This window comes from Condylura cristata, unplaced genomic scaffold (assembly GCF_000260355.1).
Source record: "Condylura cristata isolate star-nosed mole 26May11 unplaced genomic scaffold, ConCri1.0 scaffold00034, whole genome shotgun sequence".
NCBI classification, from domain to species: Eukaryota; Metazoa; Chordata; class Mammalia; order Eulipotyphla; family Talpidae; genus Condylura; species Condylura cristata.
The window spans coordinates 10,626,600-10,651,106 of record NW_004567135.1 but is presented as its reverse complement, the minus strand read 5'-3'; the positions used below and the strand labels follow the sequence as shown (position 1 = coordinate 10,651,106).

Genomic DNA, 24,507 nt, shown 5'->3' with positions numbered 1-24,507 from the left:
TACAGTCAACCAAACCATTAGCTTCAAATGTCTTATGAAGCCTAAAAGTCTTCCTTAATGGAAAAGAAATACAGGCAACAATCTCAGTGTATGCATTCAAAAGGAGGAAACCACCTTTCTTGTGGTTGAAGTTTGCAGATAATGCTTCTGTAACACGACTGACCCATGTGTCATAGGACTGTGCCCTGACTTTTACACCGTATAGCAGAGAAGGAAGGTCTTCTAATGGGTAGCGATATCTATAAAACAAAACACACACAGAAAAACAAAAACTTCAAATATTAACAACTTGAGAATAAATTTAAGTGCAACTAACTTAAAGTATAATGGCCTAAAGAATGGGAATCTTGGTTCACATAAAGAGATAATAAAAAAAAGCCCACAGAATTTTAATGCAGGGATAGACTAGGAACATGTAAAATCAAGTAATAAAAAAATTAAGTTCAGTTGTCAAATTTAGGGTCAACCTTAAAAGGACTGGTACTCAAGCAGGGAGGCACATAGACAAGTTGTTACCAGTACAGACACAGGGAGCGCAATCACAAACACCAAACATATTAACACATGTTTTTTAAAAGTAATGCAAGTTTTATAAAAACTTCTGTATACCTAAGACATTTCTTCTGCATGGGACAGGGGCAGAGATCAGTTGGATGGTAGAGACACACAAGTCGCTCAGGGTTACAGGAGCACGTGAGAGCAGAGAGAAAACATGTGGTTCTGCATGCCAAACACTGCCGCTCATCATCTGGAACAAGTTCAAAAACCTCTTCTTCTGACATGAGGACGCCCTGAGAAACAGTTAAAAGTCACTAGGTCATGTCTTCTTTCTCTTCTCAATCATCAAGAGCTTAAGTCATTAAATTATTTTCTACAATTCTGAAGTTAAGATATAGACATAGGTGATACAATAGCACATTACCAAAATACTTCCTAAAAACAAGTAATTTTTTTAAATGGGCAAGATTAAACACTGGTATCATAGAATGCATATTCGACTGGTCACAACTGTTTTTAAATGCAAGGAAGTAGTTACTACAAAGGTCAAAATAGTTATTTCTTGAGAGGGGTAGAAAAACTAGTTAGAAGGCTCACTGAGGTGGCTGCAAAGAATTCTGTGACAAGGCTGTGATGGCAACAAAGTTATATATAGATTTTTTTAATGTGATTTTATCTTCTCCTTAAAACAAATAAAGTTTCAATAATTACTTTCTCCAGAGACGACACATCCTCAAACTTGATAAACTAATAATCTATGATCTGAAAACAACAATGATATTTACAAATATAGGCAAGGATAAAGTATGAAATTATTTAAACTATGAAGTCAGAATAAAATCTACTTTAGCAAAATAGCAAAAACGAAATTAACCAATTCAGTATGCCAGTTTAAGAAAATAAGGTATTTGAAGTATTTCCATTCACTATGCAAGGGTTCCCTTAGACTGGTAGACACCAGACCAGTGTTTTCAACATACTTTTTTTTTTTTTAGTGTGTCAGTTTATAAGTAACTGTATTACTGCAGACTTTTGTAAGTAACTACATAAGAAATTCTACCTGACACTATTCCATTAAAAAAAAAAATCTAGAGATCGAATCCCCATGCTTCAACTTAAACCAAAATGACAAGTATAAAAACAGATAAGCTTTGGGGCCTCCCTAGTAGGTCAAGGGTTAACATCTCAGCATGATCAAGCTATATCCCCAGCTAGGGAACTGACCACATGGCGCAGCAGACCTCTCCTGACCTGCCTGCTCCTCCCCTCCGCAGTGGACTTCAGTCAGTCCACCTGTTCTGTTCCCCATTCTGTCTCTGGTGAATCCTCTCTCACACCACCTCCAATACCTCTAGCCTACACCCAGTTATTGTATACATAAATACATTTTTGAAACTTAAAAAAATATATATATATGATCTTTGCTGAATGTGATTTTTGTTTCAACTCCTAAAGAAATCAAAGGTGAAAGTGGTTACTTTCTATGGGTTCAATTTTTAGTATGTTCCATGAATAGTATATAGTAAATGTGTTCAGTAAACTCACCATTTGTACAACAGACTCTCTTAATCGTGTCTCTTCTTCGGTCATGAGAGTCAATTCTTTACAGACCATGGCAGCTAGTCCCACATCTAAGCAATCTGGATCTGCTGCCATTTTGAAAATGAGCTCCTCATGTGAAAAGACACAATGGCGTCTTAGCCGTCGATAATGATTCACACACTGACGTCCAATGGGCAACTAAAACAAGGTAAGAATCTCAAATTAAATTACTCGCTTGTAACATATTTCAAAATCACTATTTACAGTCAGATACTCTCTTTTAATGTAAGGAAGACAGAATAACAAACAACATTTGAATATAACAATTATTGCCGTATTCAGCCTTACAAACCTAGGACGAATTTCAAGGATACTCCCACAAAAAATTCCCATAATTTGAGATGGTGAGCTTCTGGCCTAAGCTGCTCATTTTCTACTCAGTATGTGTATTTGATTTTTTACTCCTCACATGCACTAAGAAGTACAAGTTCCTTGACATATAAAATGAGGCAACAAATTCTTTTCGACCATTCTAACATGCTACTGCTCTACAGGGAAAAAATGGCTATGAAAGTAGACATATGCATATATACAAAGAAGTTTGGACAAGTTTCCAAAGAACAAAAACAGCAACAACAACAACAAAAAAAACAGATGATGTTACAGGGAAGGAGGGAGGAAAATAAAAAGGGAGAAAAAGGCACTACTTAAGTGATTCACAATAACTGACTTTAATTTTTTACAGATCAGAGCAAAAGAAGATTTAGGTTTTAACATCTAGAAATTCTTTTTAAAACTACCAGTCTGGTCTAAAGAGAATTCAAAATGAAGTCATGAAATTATATTAACTTTGCTTTCTCTAAGTGAAATAAATTACTAAATGGTCACTTTTCATAAACCATAAAGAATCCCTTAAAAATACTATCTCAGCCCTCCCTGGTGGTGCAACAGGTTAAAGCCGAGCACTGCCAGCTAGCCGCAGCTGCTACAGTGTTGAGTTCGATTCCCAGTCCCAGAGGTGATCCACACGGCACAGCAGACCTTTCCTGTCTCACCTGTTGCTCCCCTCAGCAGTGTAAATTGTCAATCTGCCTGTTCTGCTCTCCACTCTGTCTTTGGTGAATTCTCTCACCACCCTTGCACCCCTGACCTGAACCCAGTTCTATATGCATAAGTAAATCTTTAAAACAAATAAAATAAAAATCCTAGCTCTAACACACACGCACACGCGCACACGCACACACGCACACGCGCATGCATACACATACACACACACACACACACACACACACACACACGGTCGTGATGGCAGAAAGAGACCATTCTCACATTATCAGACTTGGAGACTCAGCAACAGCAGGTCATGCTGTGGACCAGACTGCAAGCATGGTGCCTGTTCAAAGATCATATGATAAAAGTCACCTTAAATGCAAATAATGACACTAGCCTCAGTGGAACTTTATACCTCAACAAACAGGAAAACATGTTGCACCAAGAGAAAATTTGCACAGCTGTTTTATAAAACTAAGAATCCTAACAAACCAACAATCATAAAATATGTACCATTTGAAGCTGGACAGTATTTCAATAAAACAGTGCTTCTACACTGAAAAACAAAAGCTTAATCCACAAAAGAAGATATGTCTATTTTTCTACACTGATCCTGAAACTGCTCAAGTTCCAAAGTTGAACATCAATCTCATTGCTCTTTCTTACTCTTTTGAAGCAAAGAAGGTTACAACTTGCTGGTTCTGGAATGTAACAGCAATCAGCAAGTAAGTCCTGCTTCAACTTTGTGATTTTTGAAAAATCATGTTTCCTCAGAGAAAAAAATATGCTACAATAATGGACAGTTTTATATTTTAAATATTATATAATAGTGATTCTAATTTACCCCATTTAAATTTGAGAGAAAAAGCTTAGCTTTTTATCATAAGGAATCCACATGCCTATTCAGAACGTATGATCATTCCAAAGTCAAGAGAGTTTGGTAAATAATATTAAAAGAAACTACTTGTTTTTTAACTATATAGGCATGGACTTAAAGGACCTAATTCAATGGTCCCCTTCCAAGTATTAGTCCTTCTTACTTGTAGAAAAGAGGATGTTTTATTTGTTAATACCCAAAGTTATTTGTTTTACAATCTAGGTCAAAATTCTAAAATAATGGGTTAGTACTTTCATTATGAAGTGTCACTTTTAAAAGTTTGAAATAGAAGGGGAATCACTACGTCTTAACAGCCTACTGAAAAATTACATTCACGTTTCAAATTTCATTTCTCCTTTTAAAATCTAAGGCTTTTTCGGGCCTCCCTGATGGCAGAAGGGGTTAAGTCTTAGCACTATGAAACTATCCACAGCTACTGCAGCGTAAATTCAATCCCCGACCAGGGAGCTGACCCACATGCCACAGCAGACCTCTGGTTTCTCAGTCATTGTCACCCTCAGAGGTGTATTTCAGTCAACCAGCCTGCTCTATTCCCCCACTCTATCTCTGGTGAATCCTCTCATCGCCCCCTCCATTACACTTCTGGCCTTATCCCAGTGTGCATAAATTTTTTAAAATCTTTTAAAAAATAGTATCTAGGGCTATTTTATATATTCAAAACACTTAAGAGTTACTTTAAAAGTTCAGTGTCATAAAACTGAAATAAAATATGTAATTATCTCCCAGGGTGCCAACATTTCTTGTTGTTTGAACCAAGTCCCTGAATGTTAAAATGTTAGTGGGACATTGTGAAGATTAACTGACATCAGTAGTTCTTCTGTGAGCAATCTGTTGTTAAAAAAAAAAAAAGTTATCGAAATAGTAAAAACAAAACAACACAAAAAACAAAAAAACGATAAATCAACGTGCCCATAGAAATTAAGGTTTAAGTTCTGAATAGGCCCCAAAATGTTAATAAGAATGACCCCCAAATACCCATAAACTCAGTACCACTAAAGGAAAAAAGTCAGTGTATTTGTAGTTGTTTCCCAATCAACAAGATATACTCATGACTAATTACTTTTGGGAAGCTACCTCATACCAAAGAAATCACTAGCAATTACTGACAAAACAGTATAGTTCATAGAAAAAACCAGTATTATACATCCAGTATTACAGTTGCTCTTTTAAGTTTTTTTTTTAAAAAGCATACAAGAACTAGGATGTAAGTCAGAGGTGCTGGGGGTGAAAAGATTCACCAGAGACAGAGTGGGGTGCAGGACAGGTGGATCCACTGAAATCCACAGGTGAGAGGAGCAGTGGGCAAGACAGGAGAGGACTGCTATACTATGTGGGTCAGCTCCCTGACCAGGGTTCAAACTCATGCTGCAGTGGCTGTCCACAGCTTTATAGTGTTGAGACTTTAACCCCTGTTGTCACCGGAGAGGCCCCTAAAGTAACTTTTTCTGAAAAAGGACTATGGAAAATCATAAAATGGCATGAATAAAAGCACCTGATTGTCTACAGGAAGAAAATAACAGTGATATTTTTAAGATTAAAATCACAGAGCTAGATATTTGAAGACTGAATTAATTCTTGAAAAGATCTAATTGATAATCATTAAAAAATCCAGAAGTGCTCAGAGAAAGCAGACTAAAGGAACCATGTTCCCTAGCAAAAACTCAGAAAACATCAATTACCCATTTAAAGCTTAGACAGAATATAGAGAATATACATGAGAAAAATTATAATTCTTACAAATGAAATCTATGATGGAAGGTATCTGAACTTTTAAAATTATGACTTCCACTCATATTTCCACTGTTGTACTGATGAACCCTCCCTTCTCCAGCTAAATAAATGTGGCAACTAGGAAGCATTTCCCAGGGGTGTTAGTAGACGTACAACAGCTACTTGCTACAGAACAGACCCAGTCAGCAGTACAGAAGTTGACAGCTTCAGCAAAGTTGTAACCCTGATTAAATCCAGAGTGGTAAGCACGAGGAAATGTCACAACAAACTCGCCGGCACACTGATTGGTTCTGTACACCTAAATGCAAATTGGGAAAAGGAGTATCAAAAAAGGGGGAAGGGAGGTGGGGAGAGACAGATTTTTAATCAGTCAGTTTCAGAAGCATTTGCGAAAGACAAAATTCTACCCCATTAATATAATCACTAATAAAAAAATAGTAATTCAAGTAATTCATGACAAGAATTATCAGTCAAAAGAAATCCTCAAGGAGAAAATGTTAGTCTCTGAGGTACTTTATTCCTAACTTGATAAAATTTTTACCAGAACTTTTTTTTCCTTCTTGAGTTGTAAACTGTGGTGAAGGACAGAATCCCCTCCTACTATAGGTCTGTTTTTAGAAATTAACTGACTGGCTCATGCATCTTATGGAGCTAACCCAACAATCAGTTTTCCTGAATTATACTTTTTTTTTAATTATTATTAATTTTTTGCATCATTCTTCATTTTGTGCATATGAATTTCACTGTTTTTATACTATTTTTGGAATCTCTAGATTCTGGTATAAATCTATTAACCATTAAAGACAAAGTTAGCATAAATACTTAACTCTTAGTAGCAAATTCATTAAATTTATACTTTATCAGGTATTAGCACCTTAAATCTAACGATTATTTCCAAAACAAACTTTGAAAAAGTACATGAAGCATTTGTAGTATGTTTTTTACATCATTGTTTGTGTGGGGGGGGGGGGAACAACTGTGAAATCTTTATGTAAAGTATCTCAAAAGTACAAGCATTAGTAATAACTACCACTTAAAATACTTTTACTTTAGTTAAGCAATGCTAATAAAACATTTTGTCAAAACCAGGTAAGAGTTCAATAAAAACAGAAGGTTAGTTTAAGGCAATCATACATAAAATAAGATTCAGACCTTTCCTGACCAAACGTTTTCCCCTTCAGGATATAAATTCTAGTTTTGTTAGATGACATCCTCTTATACTTCCAGTTACAAAATGAAGCATGAATTTAAAATTAACATAAACTTAAAAATACTAAAGGGAGACAGAAAAAGACTCACAGGCACACCATGTTCCATTAGCACATTGGGATTCATGATGGTGACTAACTGATGTAGTAGATCAGGCTGAGATTCAAATAACTCAGGGGCCAGCTCTCTCATCACCTCCTCCAGCTGTTCTGCAGCATGAGATGGCACACCATACCATGTCTTTGGCTCCCCCCTAACAAAAGAAGTAACTGGTTAGCTAGGAAGAGCATGGAACCAATGAGGGTTGAGTCTCTGATTCAAATTCACTGAATCAAAATTAACTTTGTCTTGTTCCATGGCCACAGATTATATGCTCTGAATCTTTGCAATCACCTCATAATCTGTAAATTTACTTACTTACATACTTACGGCTGTTAAAGAAGAAATGAAAGCACATTAGATCAGGAAAGTCACCATTATTTATAGAATAGCTGAACTTCATAATCCTAATAAAATTTACAGTTCTGTCCCTAATGTTGAAAATGTTCTCTACTTGTGCTGTCCAATACAGGGACCCCACACCTACTCATAAAACACTACAGTGCACTTGATACTGAGGAAGTATGTTTTTAGTTTCACATAGTCGTTAATAACCTCATGTGGCTAGTGGCTATCACATTACACAGTACAGCAACAGAGCACAGAAGAAAACCACTAGTCTCCCACAGCACAGAGTGACCTGAGTACTATCTTCCAAATGGACAGAAAAGTTATCACTTAGTTAAGACTATAATAACAGACAAGGAAATGGGTAAGTAAAAGCTATAGATGAAATAAAAAAAAAAATCAAAAGAATTTAATGAGTATATATGTAACTTGAGAAAATGTTACTAAAAAGGGAAAAAATCATTTAAAACTTTCGAATACTGCAAGTCAGGTCTTAATTATATAAACTTTAAACAGCCTACTTAGTCCAAGTACTTCCATGTGCACAGCAAGTACCACATGGTCTAAAACTCTAGGTTCTGCTGCAGGCAAATACAGCGTGCAAGGATGTGGAACCTTAAGACCACTAAGACTTCGCTCCTCAACAGATTATCTTACTTTTGGGTATGAAATACTTTTAAAGTTAGCCCCTCCTGATACATCACCTATTATTATCACAACTTTGAAAAGGTCAATGAAACATGTATACTGAAAACAGACTGTACACACCAGTGCAAATAGTTGATGGAGTAACTCCAATGATCTTCTATGTGCCAGCAAAAAGAAGAGAAGCACATTCCTACATACAACCATGGCACCTTCATGCCAGAGATGTCTACATTAATATGTGCAAGAACAGACTGCTCTAAAACAGGCATATTATTCAAGTTCCAGCCAGAGAGTGCATATTCCTACAAAAGAAAAAAATAAATGTGAGTGATCAGAAATGACGGGTGCCCAAAAGAAATCTCAAGGAAGACTTCAAAAAATAAAAAGTTGTACGCAATTTATAGTACTTCAAGTAACCTAGTCAACAGAATTAGTACTCTTTGCTCTCTACTACAGGCAACTGATATAAACATTTAATCCAATATCCCATCTTTGCAATATTTAGAGTACTTTTAATTATTTCAGATACTTCTGATTTACTCTGAAGCATATAAGCAAGGGCATTTATTCTCCCCCACCTCAGTTTACCAGTAAAAGAGCAAGCAAGCAATTCAATAGGTTACCATTTTATTTTTACTTTATTCCCAGAAATGTAACTTCCCAAAATATTTATCACTGTATTTACAGAATAGTGCCAGCCTCTGTGAAAACTAAAGAAAACCTAAGATACAAATCATGAACCTGTGACAAAACTAAAGACTAAAGCAACACAGAAGTCACTACCACTAGCCCCACTACAAACACATGCAGAAATACTGGGTAAATTATAACAATAACAGGAACAGGTCTCTTAAACTCAAAAGAAAAAAGAATTCCCAGGTTCCAGAAACAAAAGGAAATAAAGTCAAAATAAAAATGGGAAGTTGTTTCAATTTTCATGAAGGTCTATTATGTTTACTTTTGTATGTTTGAAAGGCTCTATCTGCACAGTTTAAAAATGAAACCTTAGTGTAAGAAGTTACATGGCCAATGACAAAAGGCTAAAGAGAAAATGAACCAGAAGACAGATGCATTCATAATACATCTCAAATAAGAAAACTCTTTAAGTCTAGAGTTACAGGAGACTGAATAAGAAAGTTTAATAGAGGATTAATTAAGAAATCCACTAAATAAAAAGAGGGGGCCTCCCTACTGTCCTAGGGGTTAAGTCTCAGCACTATCACATTATCACCACTGTGGCATGAGTTCAATCCCCTCTGATTCCCAGCCAGGGACCTGACCCACATGTGACCTCCCGTCTCACCTGCTTCTCCCCTCTCGCGTGCTTCTCCCTCAGCAGTGTATTTCAGTGGGTTTGCCTGTTCTGCTCCCCATCCTCTCTGAGTCCTCTCTCTCTCTGCCTCACAGACTCCTACACACACCCGCTACCTAACACCCCAATTCTTCTACAAATAAAATTAAATAAAATTTTTTAAAATGCTGAAAAGGCTATATATACTTTTACTTGTACATCTTTCTGCACTATGAAACTTTTCTTTTTGACACAGGGGGTGAGAGGATTCACCAGAGTCAGAGTGAGAAGCAAAACAGGCAGGCAGATCAAATGAAACACATTGCTGAGGGGAGCAACAGGCAGGTCAGGAGAGGTCTGCCACACCATGTGGGTCACCTCCCTGGCCAGGGATCAAACTCATGCTGCAGTGGCTGCAACAGCTTCATAGTGCTGTGCTTTAACCTACTGTGTCCCCAAGGAGGGTCCCTTAAGGGCCCCTTAAGATTAGAGAAAGATACTTGTCTACGATGCAAAGGTTAAATCAGCTTGGGTGTCAATGAAAAGTCTGGATACTACTATCTGCTCTGCACCTCTTCTTCTGGCAGCATCTTTCGCCGACTGTCCTTTACAGGAAATCCACTTCCAAAGTCTTTTGAGGAAATATCAGCTCCATACTCCACAATAACATCTTCTTCAATGCTGCTCACCAGTCGCCAGAATTCCTTTTCTACTAGTTCGGTGGGAACCATCTACAGTGGTTAAACAAAGATTACAGATTACTAACTCACTGTAGCCATAACCCACTTTAACACTGCGTAACCTTTTGGTTTGCATATATAACAGTGATACTAACAGACTGGACCAATCATGCAGCCTACATGTATAGTAGGTTATGGCATCTAGATGTGTATAACTGAACTCTATGATGTTCACACAAAAATAAAATTGCCTAATGATGCATCTCTGAGAATATATTTCCATCATTAAGTGACGACATGTACACAGATCAAGCAAACAAATAAAAAATTAAATAGAAAATCTCATTCCTCAGAGCTGAAAAGAATGTGGTCCTTAGCTTTTCCAATGAAGATGGAAAAAAAAGCTAAAGACAACTGAGATGGTCAGAAAAATGTAATAAATTTGAGCTGACATTTTCTACAAGCTGCTTTGCACCTAGAAAGTAGATAAAGGTATCTCAGGTATCAAGGCAGAAAAAGGAAGTGCGAAATAATGGCTTGGCAAAATTCTGTGTAAGAACTTGGTGGGGGAAAAAAGAACCTCAAGAACTTCTAGGAAAAATAGCAAACTTCCTATTACAAAAAAAAAAAAAAAAAAAAAAACTGAACAAAAGCATCAACTGCCACATACTAATTTTCTATAAAGGACTACTCAGAGAAGATGACCAAGAGAATAAACAATTCAAGGATCAAAGCAGATTTTTCAACAGGAGAATGTACACTGACACAACCGAGTGAAAGAAATAGATGCCAGGCCCCTAAGCTTTAGAACTGGTGACCTACTGTCTTTTTCTATTGCTCTTTGTGCTATCTACAAAATAAGAGAAAGTAAAGCCTAAAGTTTGGACTCAGATAAATCTTTGTATCTCCCCAAATTGATCTAAAAGATACTCACATGGACTGGCATATTGAAATAATCAGACTTAAAATTATCTGCCATCTCCCCAAAGCTCTGAAGTGTATATTCTCGTACAGCTTGTTCAAAACCAAAGGCTTCTCGAGGTTTATTACATTCCTGGAAAGAAAAAAATATGTAAGATTAATTCACTAAAACAAGAAATTATTGACGCAATGCACTACCTTCTTTAATTGAGTTCATTTAATTTTTTAAGTGAAGCAAACCAAAATCAGCCCTAGACAGCAAAACATGTATTAACTTATTGCAATGTGAAATCAAGAAACAATGTTACAGAACTAAAAGTAATAGGAAATGAAAAAGCTTTAGATTTTGAGTTGGAACTAAGCTCTGACACTGAAACAAATACCTACAGGACCCATGACTTGGAATCAAATCCAAAGATGTCTTATTATTCTTGTATTATCAGTGAATCTTGTTATAAAGAAATTAACATTCATGGAAAAAGGAAAGGTAATGGACAAGCAAAATATACAAAACACTGAACTGCTAGGATGTCTATTGAGAAGAATTATGTTTTCACACTAAGAAACATGGTCAATAGCTTATTAATACAAATAATCACTTAAGAGTAAAATTGCTCTAACAGTTAATCTCAAGAAAAATAGTAACTCAAAGCCCATAAAAGATCTCTAAATATATCCAATCAACTCCTTCCTTCATGTTTCATCACATTGTGTTAAAACAAGATGATTAACAAGACAATGACACAAAGATAGTTTTTCAATGAAGATTATTTAGTACAAGTCAAAATTTAAATAAAGACATCATCATTTAATTGGGTAGCATGAAAACTGGAAGCATAAATCCTCGTTCTAGAGCTTCATGTCTGACTTTCACCTTTAATTAAAAAAATGATTAATTTTAATTAGAAAACAAAAGATAACCTGTAGTCTTTAACTTTTAATGTTTTCCTATATGACTATTCATCTGCACTAGTAAACAGTGTATTCTAGTAAACAGTGCAAAAAAGCAGTATTTGAAAGATGACCTGCTATAATACAATTGTTACATTTCCATTTAACCACTCTCAAAAAACTGGAAATTTAGCCCCTGAAACACAGAGAATAAAGATGCATTTTAGAATGTGTTCGCTGTATTTGTATACATATGAAAAAAAGGATCTGAGAAGGTTAGGTCTGTACCTCAGCAACACATTTAGGACACCTCCAGTCTCCTTTGGGCACATCAGGCAGTGGAGGAATTAAGCAAAATGTATGATAGCTGTCATCACAGCCATCACACAAAAGCAATTTATCCTCATTATTTCCCCGACCACAAAACATACAAACATAGAGATCAACCTGTAGGAAAAAAATCAGAAAGATTTTTACCAGAACAAAACAATATACGCTAAAAAAAAAAAAAAGATTTTCATAAAACTGCATATATACTTCCTGTTTCAACAGGTAAGCTAATGAAAGCATTTCAAATTATGATAAAGATTACAACTCTACAAAATCAACTTATTGTAAACAAAATATGCCACCATCATAGGTCCTATGTACAACAGTGTCCTATGCTGGACACTGTCTATAATATAAGCACATGGATTTAAAGATTCAATGAATGAGTCACAAGATGTATGTCTTAGGGGAACAGTCTACATATATAGAACAAAGCAAGAGTAATAGTATATAGACTTCATCTACTTTATAATCACCAAGTTCTCTAACCAAATGAACTGCCATACCAAAATAAGGCAAGACAAAAAGTGTAAAACTACAATTTAAATAAATCAATTCTGAGCCTTCCTGATTATAAACAGCACTATCAAGCTATTTCCAACCACTGCAGCATGAGTTCAATCGCTGGCTGGCCAGGAAGCTAATCTGCAAGGCACAGGAGACCTCTCTCTAGTCCACTGCTCCCCTCAGTAGTATACTTCAGTACATCTGCTTGGTTGCTCCCCACTCTGGTGAATTCTCACCCCCTCCCCAAACCTCTGGCCTACACCCCAGGTTCTTGAATGCATAAATAAGTAAAAGTTAAAAAAAAAAAAAAAAAGACTAGTAAATCCTGTCCCTCCTGAGACATATCAGAATACTTACAAAGTTAACAGAGAGAGTTCCTTTCCGTTGCCTCATTTGCATGTTAAATGCATCTGACCTGTTGGTAACTTTTCGTCTTCGGGAGACCTCATCTTGAAATAAAAACAGTTATATAATAATAGCAAAAACTAATGTTGAGAGCTTACAATGGACCAAATACTACTTAAAATTATCTACTTAAAAATCTCACAATACTATGAGGTAAATATACCACTATCACCCAATGAAAATCAAGAATATGAAGTATACAGGAGTTAGGAAGCATGCCAAAAATCACACAGGCAATCACTGGCAGATTTGGTATTCTGAGTTCCAGGGAGCTCAACTACTAATTCTATACTGCCTGTAGATAGTACTTAACAGGGGTTAATCAAAGAGTGCTTTTAGAGCTCATGCTAGTCAGTTTAGGAATTGCAAGAATGGAAAAGATAACTGAAGTGCTTAACTCTTAAAACAAAGTAATAACATTACAACGTATTAATAAATCCTTTTACAGTGACTGAGTGATGGAGCACTCTATATACGGATCCTCTAGAATTCGGTTCACAATCTGACTTATATAACTTAATTACTCCTATCACAAAATACATGACTCCCAACTATAGCACTTTGTTAAATTCTCAACAGTATAAACTTATCCAACACAATTTTTGTTCAACTCAGTTTTAAAACTGACAAGTACATAGCATAGTGAGAAATGATCTTTGCATATGCAATTTTATTCACAAAGTTTCAAACATTTTCCTTAAACACTTAAATATAAGTATCATACCAAGCAATTCTAGAAAAATATCAAAATTATAATTTAAGTGACAAGAGCTTCCCAGTATATTCTGATACTAAAGGTCAGATAATCCTCTATTTGTCTTTGAACTTAAAAAGTTCTAAGCTTTGGCCCTCCCTGGTGGCGCAGCGGGTTAAAGCACAGCACTAAGAAGCTAAAGCCACTTCCGCATGAGTTCGATTCCCGCCTGCCCCGGAGGCTACCACATGGCGTGGCAGACCTCTCCTGACCCGCCCGCTGCTCCCCTCAGCAGTGTACTTCGTCGATCTGCCTGTTCTGCTCCCCGCTCTGTCTCTGGTGAATTCTCTCACCCTCCGCATCTCTGGCCTGTACCCCAGTTCTGTACAAATAAATAAATAAATCTTTAAAAAAAAAAAAAAAGTTCTAAGCTTTTGATCACCAGATAAAAACCACTAACTTTATCATTCTCTTTTAAATTAGCCTTTAGGAACTGCGATAAACTTCTCTCAAGAATTAAGACATGGAGGAGGAAAATTTCTCTTCCAAAATATTACAATGTACTATAATATGGTTCCTCACACCTTAAATTTTAAGATTATTTGCTATAAAAAAGGATATTATGTTTAGGAACCATGTTGAAAGTTTCTAATTCTTAGGCAGGCTGCAATTTAAATGTCATTTGAATTTCACAAACCATTATCTCTTTTCATGATCAAGTAACAAATTTTACCTTCTTTATCTTTTGTTCCCATTGTCAGGCCCACAACTTTAGGACCAGCCCCAAAAATACGAAGTTTCTTTAGTTCTGTGTTTCTAGCCATGTCTCCAGATTCCGACTAAAAGATAAAAATATTTACATTACTCTAATTATTTTAATCATACATTTTCTTACCAATAAGTTTTAATATACTCTTCAAAATAAAGGAAAAATTATGATTATTCTCTAAATCCATTCAGTGTCTCATTACAAGAGCTGAACAACAAGCAAAGCAATACACAACACCCAAATTCCTTCCCACAAAGAAAATCTACCTGTCATAAAAGCAGAGCTGTAAATTTGGTTCAGTCCAGAAACAGATGCTACTAGTATAAGCTGTATAGTACTGACAGTTAATTCAACAGAAATCTCAACTTCTAACTTGTTAATAAATACCCATCTATGATTGGATAACAATATGCCTATCTCAGGTGATCAGTAGTGAATGCCCAAAGCCAGTGACACCAATGTCGTTTCTTTTTACTGATAATGACCTACTAGAGGTGGGAATATTATTCTGGTCTAGTCAATGCAATTTAAATGAGTTATACTTGGAACTTCTGAGAACCAGGATTCCTGAGATAAATGGCTGATTCTACGTCTCTCACACAGCAAAACAGTGAGTCTTTTTTGTGCTGCAAAGTAAGCGTTCAAAAACTGGGAGACAAGTCAAACTGATACAAGATTTTTTCCATCTTCTAATAAAAAGTAAAGTTTCACAAAGAGTAAGTCCTTTGTCCTAACTTCCTTCCCTACTGCTAGGCAACTGAGTCTGGTGAAAGCATAATGCTGGACTCTCAATAGTCACACTGCAAAGAATGGAGGAGGAGATATATCACACACTCTGAAGAAAGCAAGGCACAAAGATGAAAAAAGTCTGGGCTCTAATAACAATATAAAATTGGATACCAACCCGAGAGCTACCTAAGTGAAAAAACTGTGTATTCCTGTAAAAACTGTGTTGTTAATGTTTAAAGCTACTGTCCTCTGGCAATCTGTAACTTGAAGATCAGAGCATCCTGACATACAACAGTGTTATATCCTGTATTTAGATGGATCATATTCTCAAGCTACAGATTAAATAACCAAATTTTTTAAAAGTATACTTTATCAGGCCCTCCCTGGGGGCACAATGGGTTAAAGCACAGCATTATGAAAACTCTCCACAGTCACTGCAGCACGAGTTCAATCCCCAATCACGGAGGTGACCCCATGGGGTGGCAGACCTCTCCTGACCAGCTCCCTGCTCCCATGAGCATTATATTTCAGTTTATCTGCCTGTTCTGCTCCCTACTCTATCTCTGTTGAAACCTCTTACCCTGCCCCCACACCTTTGGACTATACCCTAGCTCTTAAAAAATAATAAATCTTTTATTCTTTAATTACAATATAAACCAATAGAACTTTATGATATTGGATTAGAACCAGAATTTCAGTATGATGAGCTGAAAATTTTAAAACCATAATTAAAAAAAATTTTCTTCCTCCTAGTCCTGACTACTAAAAAGGCTTAGAAGCAATGGTGTCCTAGTATGAATGAGCACACCTTGCACTCAGATCTTAGCTTCTAAGTACATTTTCCCACTAAAGAGAGCAAGGGTTCCTGGGAGAAATGGCTGATTACACACTTATGGCAGGACAAGAAAGCAATGAGCCTTTTGTGCTAGAAAATGAATATTCCAAAATTTATGACAACAAATAACACAAATGAGATTTAAACAGCTCACATTAGCCAAACTTGGAAAAATTTATCAAAAAGGAATAAGAAGTGGTAACAGATTATAAGACATATCAAAAAATCATTATCTGTATATACTGACACCAAAAAAGGGGTCAGTCATGGTTCTGCAGGTTTCTATAGCATCAAAATTCATACAACCATACACTCAAGATAAACATATTCTATTGTATGAAAAAAAGTATCAAGTAAAAGTGTGGGACAAACTGAGTTCCTTCTTAGAGAAAATACTAATAAGTGCAAAAGAAAAGAATTAAAAAATCCCCTAGTTGGCTACCACTAACAGCTAATTCAGGCAAGGATTACCTATGGAGTTTAAAACCACTGGGCAAAATATAACTGGAAAACAAGTTATTTATACCACCTCCTGGTTTATGCTGTTTAATTTTATCACAGAATTTTAAAAAATTATTGGACAGGCCCTCCCTGGTGGCGCAGTGGGTTAAAGCACAGCACTAAGAAGCTAAAGCCACTTCCGCATCAGTTCGAACTCTGCCTGCCCCGGAAGTGACCACATGGCGTGGCAGACCTCTCTTGACCCACCCGCTGCTCCCCTGTGTACTTTGTCGATCTGCCTGTTCTGCTCTCCACTCTGTCTCTGGTGAAGCTTCTCGCCTGTACCCCAGTTCTGTATGCACAAATAAATCTTTAAAAAAAAATTATTGGAGAAAAAGAAAACTACTATATTAAAAAAAACCTGTAGAACTCTTTTTGTCACTGTCACCAAGTTATCAATAGTGAATATTAAAAGTGGCCTCTCCAGTGGGTCAGGGGTTAAAGTCTTAGTGCTATAAAAATATGGCCAGCCACTGCCACATGAGTTTGACCCCAGCCAGGGAGCTGACCTACATGGCACAGCAGACCTCTCCTATCTCAGCGACTGCTCCCCTCAGCAGTCTATTTCAGTAGATCCATCTGCTTCCCTCTCTGTCTCTGGTGAGTCCTCTCACACACACCCCAACCCCCATTGCTGGCTCACACTCCGGTTCTTCTGTGTATACATAAAATCTTAAAAAAATATCAAAGGAAAAACAGACTTAGAAAAGATGATGACAATGTTTGAGAGATACTGATTTTAGCATACTTTGTTGTGGTCACCAAAGAATACACATATATAGGCAAACATACATCCTCTAATGTACAAAAAGAAACCTGGATGAATGTAAAGATATCTTTTAATAGTTCTGAGTACTCAGAGAAAGAAGAAAGAAAATCAAGAGTAACAGAAACCGAAGAAAAACCAAGCTACTCATATTTCAAGAAGACTTAACAGATCATTTAAATATACACACGACCAGAGACGAAAAGGTATATGAAATGAAAAGGGGCCTTTTCATTTGCATTAGCATTTGAGAATTACTCAGTGGTAACAGACAGGGTAGTTACAATCTAAGAGTTAGCTCTTAGATTACAGAATATGAAATTGAACAGACACTGAAGAACTGACACAATAAAGGCTTTTTCAAGAAAACCTCTTGGTGAAAAAAGGTATAGAGCAAGACAATGTCTTAGAAAAAGGCTAGCATTTTAAAATGATAAGAATTAAATAAGTTTATGTGGGGGTATGGGGGTTACAGTAGAGAGGAGGTAAGAGATAAAGATTTCACAATTAATTTAGCCAGAAAGAATGGAAGCAGAAGGATTATACTTGAGGAGAAAGGTACATTTTCCCACAATCATAGCAGAGATTAAGAATAAATACCAACAGTTTTATATATGGACAAGAAGCTGAAGTTCTATCAGAAAGCCTCTGCATTCTGCAATAGAAGACTGAGAATCAGACAAGGGGGAAAAGTAATTAAAGATATACTGTGAGTTGAAAAAATTTTTAATCACAAAGTCTGAAATGGTTCTAGTTTTTAACTGATATTAACCAATCTAACTACAGTCACAATTATTACAATGGGTAGAAGTATACATGAGGCCCTCCCTGGTGGCGCAGCAGGTTAAAGCACTGCACTGAGAAGCTAAAGCCACTTCCACAAGAGTTCGATTCCCGTCTGCCCCGGAGGAGACCACATGGCGTGGCAGACCTCTCCTGACCCGCCTGCTGCTCCCCTCAGCAGTGTACTTCGTCGATCTGCCTGTGCTGCTCCCCACTCTGTCTCTGGTGAATCCTCTCACCCTCCGCATCTCTGGCCTGTACCCCAGTTCTGTATGAAAAAATAAATAAATCTTTAAAAAAAAAAAAAAAAAAAGGTATACATGATGTGGCCCCTAACTTTATATGAAGAAGTAAATGCACTTAGAAAAAGGCAGGAGGTTTTTCATGGTTTCAAAAAGAACATTAGGCCCTCCTTGGCAGCGCAACAGGTGAAAGCACAGCACTTATGAAGCCATCGCAGCCACTGCAGCACGAGTTCAATCCCTGGCCAGGGAGATGACCCACATGGCACAGCAGACATCTCCTGACCTACCCACTGCTCCCCTTAGCAGTGTATGTCATTAATCTGTCTGTTCTGTTATGCTCCCCACTTTGCCTCTGGTAAATCCTTTCACCCCCCGCACCTCTAACATGTACCCCAGTTCTGTATGCATAAATATATAAAATCTTTTTTTAAAAGAACATTAAAAGGGATTTTATTACAAACTAGTAATTGTTTAGATGGGCAGTCACTTGGGGCAACTTTTTTAAAACCAATTTATCAAGCATCTAAGGTCTTGAAATAGAATAAGCACTATATACCCAAAGATGATCAGAACTTCTGAAATCAAACACTATTACAAATTGCATAATTACTAGAGTGCATTAATTTATAGTAAGGCTGTAACTTTCCAATGAATTTCCATTAAATTTAAATTCCATCCAAAACACTTTCTTTTCTGGTATCAAATACCTAACCAGGTATTAATCAGGAGGTTTTTCAGTCAGCATAAACTAAGAACAAGGAAAACAGACAAGGCATAAAAAGAGATATCCTTGAGTTCTAGAAAAGCAAGCCTAAGTATCACTAGCCTGCCTCTCTGATGACAGAACTTCTCAACCCAGATCCACTGTCTCTTGTTAATGGAGGACTATCTTCCATCTCCAACTACTACTTTCAATGTGAATTTTTTTCCCATTCTGATAATATACAGCTTCATTAGATATGTTAAATGATTAGGATCCAATTAAGACATTATTCCAGTTCACCGTTATATTAAGTGGACTTTTTCTCAGATTTCTAAGGATACCTCACTGTCTCTACTAAAAGCCTTACAAACACAACTTTAAGAACCACAAAGAATTAGGACTAGTATTTAAAAAAGGGGGGAGGTAAAAAAGAAATTAAGGCTTTTGTCTTTTGATGCATTCATTAGACTAAAATTATTTTACGCTACAACACTACAGAAGTTATACTGACACTAAGAAACTTATACTGTGGTTTTTAAAGGAATAATAAGTGAAAACTAAAACCACCCTTTCCCATTCCTCTCACTTCTACTAACCTGAAAAATAAAATGTACTCAGACTTTATCAGAATGTCTAGAAAACTGGTTATACAGTATCCAGAGTCACCCTGATTTTTCATCCCTATCAAAAATAGCTCGCCATTGATGGAGTTTTCAAAATCAAAACATAATGAATTTCTCAATTCCCAATTTATCTCAAAAATAAATGAAAACTCTCTCTTCAAGTTTTAAAAAACAGTAAGTGAAAGGTCATAACCAGGTAACTTCTGCACCATGAATACTCTTAAAACTCCTGTTAAAAATGGCCCTTGGATAGTGATACCTGAGACTTGACACGTCTTGTTCTCTTCGGCAGAATGTTCATTCTTGTACCCGGCTCTGGGGAAGTTTGGACATCAGTGCCAAGAACCTCAGGCTCCACTTTTTCCTTAAGATCTAAATTAGGCATTTGTACACCCTAAGAATCAGAGCACAGAAGAGAGCAGATTCACTGATAACCAGATTTGAGAATTAGTTGGGGAAAAAAAAGAAATTTCCAATAATCTCTAAAACTACATGAAACCAGACAACAATTTTCCCACTGCAATCCCTATCAAAACTCTAGTAACTTCTGTTCTAGAAATGGAGAAATTGATTCTCACAGTCTGTAGAAATACAAACTGGAAATTTTGAAAAGGGAAAGAAAAAAAAAAAAAACACAAAGCTGGAGGATTCCTATGACTAGATATCAAAACTTACTATAAAGGTACAGTATTCAACACAGTATAGTACTGGCATAAGGACATATATAAATGCCAAAGAACAAAACAGAAGCCAGAAATAAACTCCATATTTACAGTCAACTGATTTTCAACAAGGGTGAATGGAGGTTAAAGGGTGTTGTTTTAAACAAATGATGATGATACCACTGGATATTCATATACCACTTCTTGCTCCCAAAATATACGTATGCCTTTACCTCATATTACACACAAAATAATATGAGCTGATGATCTAAATATCAAAGCTAAAACAAAGATGAAAATCTTTGTGACTTCAGAGTAGTAAAAGATTTCTTAGATATGACACCAGAATACAATCCACCAGGAGAGGGGAGACTGATACATTGTACTTCCAATAGACAACATTATAAAAATGAACAGATAAAACAGAGTAGAAGAAAATATTTGCAAAATCACAGAGCTGTCAAAGGACTTGTAGTATCAAGAATACAGAGAAAACTTTTAAAACGAGTATAAGATGACACAACCCAATAAAAAACTTGAAGAGGCATATCAAGAAGATATATAAATGACTAGTATGGTACATGAGAAGATGTGATTAAAATCACAATGAGGTATCAGTAAACACCCACTAAAATGTCTAGAGGCACAAAAAATTGACAAAGTGCTAACAAAGACGTGGAGAAACTAAAAATCTCTAGATTACTGGTGGGTAACGTAAAGTAGTTCACCCATTTTAGAGAACCATTTGGCAATTACTTAAAGAGTTAAATAAAAATTTACCATAACCCCCAGCTAATTCTACTCCTAGCTATCTACTCAAGAGAAATGAAAACATTATGTCCACACACAGACTTATACATGACTACTCATTATTGAATAATATTCTAATAGACAAACTGGGAACAATCCAACTTTCCATCAACTGTTAAATGGATAAACAAACATGGTAGATCACTACAAAGGAACAGCATTCAGCCATTAAAAGGAATGAAGGAATGCTAAAACATGAGTAAACCTTGAAAGCACTAGGCTAAGTGAAAGAAGCCATATGCAAAAGCATTTTCATCTATGTGAAAATTTCTTGAAAAGGCAAAACTATACCATCAGAGTAGATCAGGAGTTGTGTGAGTCTGGGAATAGAAGAAGGAACTGACCTCAAACACAAAGAAATGTTTGGGGGCTGATGGAGTGTTCTAAAACTGGTTTGTGGTGGCTGTTTTATAAATATATAATTAAAGCTTATTGACTGTGTACCCACAATGTATGACTGGATGGTACTTAATTATACCTCAATAAAGCTATTAAAAAATACATAAACCCAAGAGAAGGAATTTTTCACAAACCTAAGTTATGAGGATTTATTTTTAAATATTTTTACATTAGCCTCTATTTTGTAAATCACTAAAAATAGCTGATTTTTAAACTATAACTTGCTCCCACAAATTTCTACAAAAACTGTTATGGAGAGCCAATTTCTAACTTGTAAAGGTGAATACAGTCTAAAACTTGTAAGTTCAGAGATAAGATTTATCCACTTCCGGGCCCTCCCTGGTGGTGCAGTGGGTTAAAGAGCAGTACTGCAAGCGAGCTGCACCCACTTCAGCGCAAGTTCAATCCCCATCCCAGAGGTGATCCACTTGGTACGGCAGACCTCTCCTGCCTCGCCTGTTACTCCCCTCAGCAATGTACCTCATCAATCTGCCTGTTCAGCTCCTCACTCTGTCTCTGGTGAATCCTCTCACTGCCCCTGCACCTCTAGCCTGTATCCCAGTTCTGTATGAATAAATAAACAAATCTTTAAAAAAAAAAAAAAAGTTTATTATTTATCCACTTCTAAGAAAAATGATATATCTCACCATAAGACTGACACCAGATTGAAAAAGTTCATATGGGTAGAGAATTCTTTCATAGTGTGACTTCAAAAGAGATCCAGTTCCTTTTCCTGGCAGATATCCCAAACGGCTACCCACTTTAGACCATTTCTTCTCTTTGGTGACCATTTCAAAACCACCTTTGCTGGCAACAATCTGAAAAGAAAGTAAAAACTATTTAGGAAAAGAAGGTATACTCATGTAATTCAACATTATATCTCATCCAGTAAATACAAAAAATTATTGTGGGTCTCGATGTCATAAAGCATAACACTATGAAACTATTGGCAGCCACTGTACCACAAGTTCAATCCCCAGTCAAGGAGGTAACCCACATGCAGTAACAGACCTCGCCTGTCCTGAGTGCTGCTCTACTCAGCAGTGTATTTCAATAGATCTGCCTGTTCTGCTCCCCATTCTGTCTCTGGTAAATTCTCTCACCCCCCAGCACTGTACTGTACTCCAGTTCTTGTATGCATAAACAGATCCTTTAAAAAAAAAAAAAAAAAGCTAAGGGAGCATGAACTTTAGAGAAGATTATCAGAGCTCAAAGTAGTTCTGCTACTTAATGTATGATCTGGGATATGTTATATAACTGGTATCTCGGATTCCATCACTATTGATAAAACATTAATAGTAACAGTAGCTAACACCTCATTATGAAGCGGTTGTGAAGATAAATAAGAGAGACATGAAAAGCACCAGAATAAGTCCTGTATCAATGTCAGCTATATAACAAATATCTTTATAAGCAGTCAAGCGGGAGGTATACATGCTAGAATGTGTTAAACTCTTACACTCTAGAATAATATTATAAATAATGATGAACCTATAGCCAAAGCAAAACTTCCCTTTAGTGGATTATCTGAAAGCTTGATATAAACACGTTTATGTGCACAAGAACTAAGCATACCTCTAATTCTTTAGCTTCTCTTATCATATCCTCAAAGAAGATCCCCATCTACTAAGAGTTAACCAGAAGAAATTGATAAAAGAAAAAAAGTATTTCAGACTTTGTAGTACAGAGGAAGACAAAAGAGGGGTTTAGATTGAAGGCTCTTTGGAAGCAAATGAACAAGAGCATTTTCATTCATATCTTTCCAGTAACTGCCAGTACTGTTTTAGGCATCTGAGTTACAGCTAGAGAATACAACAAGACCTGTGCCCACAGGAGTTTGCATTATTGGGAAAAGACAGACAATAAACGTGTACTTTTTGAAGTCATCCAGTGAAGAAATACAAAAGAGAGGTTAAAAGGCTTCAAAAATACCAGAACAAAGATTAACAGTCACAAAAAGCCTCATTAGAAAGGTGAAGTTTGAGCGAAGACTTGCAGGTAGTGAAATCATCCAAGCATATATCTTCAGGGAACCAACAATTAGAATCCCAATTAGAAGTATGTCTACAGTTTTTGTGGAACAGTGAGGAAGCCAATGTGGCTGAAGCAAGTGGGAAGGGGTAGTAAAAGAAGCTAATGAGAAAAGTAGAAGCCCTCTCCTCTGAACTACCTAATAGTTATCATGATTACATAATAATCTGCTTTGCAGTTAAAGCACTTCAAACTAAATTTCCATTGGTAATGACATATCTGCATGGATTCAGTCATGCTTTCCCACCCAGTTCTGATGATTATGAGCAAGTAGCTGCTTGCATATGTCCTCCCTGGTGGCACAAGGGGTTAAAACTCAGCACCACTATTGGCAGTCACTGTAGCACAAGTGTGATCCCCAGACAGGGAGGTGACCTATATGGCACAGCAGACCTCTTCAGTCTCACCCACTGCTCCCCTCAGCAGAGTACTCCACCAATGTGCTTGTTCTACTTCCCACTCTTGTCTCTGGTGAATACTCTCACCCCTCCACATCTCTGGCCTGTATTTCAGACTTGTATTCATAAATAAATCTTAAAAAAAAAAAAAAAACACTGAAAGTAAATACCAATGCCTATCACTCAAGGCACTGGGAATGAAAATTAGTTTGTCTTCAAGTAAAGAAAATCACAAAGGTTAAAGATTACAGAATTATCCTTCTTAACACTAGAAGCCAGCAACACTAGGAGCCAGAAAATTATTCTATAAAGCTTTCAAAATACAAAAGCAAAATAATTTACTGTTTAGACTTCTAAGTCCCACCAAACTACCAAGAAAGTGTGAGAACATTTTCAGAGAAGCAAGGTCCTAAAAAAATTACAACCCGGCCCTCCCTGGTGGCGCAGCGGGTTAAAGCACAGCACTGAGAATCTAAAGCCGCTTCCGTATGAGTTCGATTCCCGCCTGCCC

At 36.6% G+C, this 24,507-nt stretch overlaps 1 protein-coding gene across 1 annotated transcript in view; it reads right to left on the bottom strand.

Annotated features, from left to right (window-relative positions):
- Positions 1-24,507, bottom strand: part of KDM5A (lysine (K)-specific demethylase 5A) — a 65,711-nt gene that overhangs the window by 32,489 nt on the left and 8,715 nt on the right. Inside the window, exons 4-16 of the mRNA XM_004692835.2 lie at positions 22,215-22,385; positions 19,956-20,090; positions 14,476-14,581; positions 13,001-13,092; positions 12,095-12,253; positions 10,929-11,048; positions 9,887-10,045; positions 8,144-8,325; positions 7,019-7,181; positions 5,898-6,017; positions 2,044-2,238; positions 610-791; positions 115-239 (exon numbers count right to left, since the gene is read on the bottom strand). Coding sequence (XP_004692892.1) covers positions 115-239; positions 610-791; positions 2,044-2,238; positions 5,898-6,017; positions 7,019-7,181; positions 8,144-8,325; positions 9,887-10,045; positions 10,929-11,048; positions 12,095-12,253; positions 13,001-13,092; positions 14,476-14,581; positions 19,956-20,090; positions 22,215-22,385 — 1,909 coding nt within the window. The remainder of the gene's footprint in view (positions 1-114; positions 240-609; positions 792-2,043; positions 2,239-5,897; positions 6,018-7,018; positions 7,182-8,143; positions 8,326-9,886; positions 10,046-10,928; positions 11,049-12,094; positions 12,254-13,000; positions 13,093-14,475; positions 14,582-19,955; positions 20,091-22,214; positions 22,386-24,507) is intronic.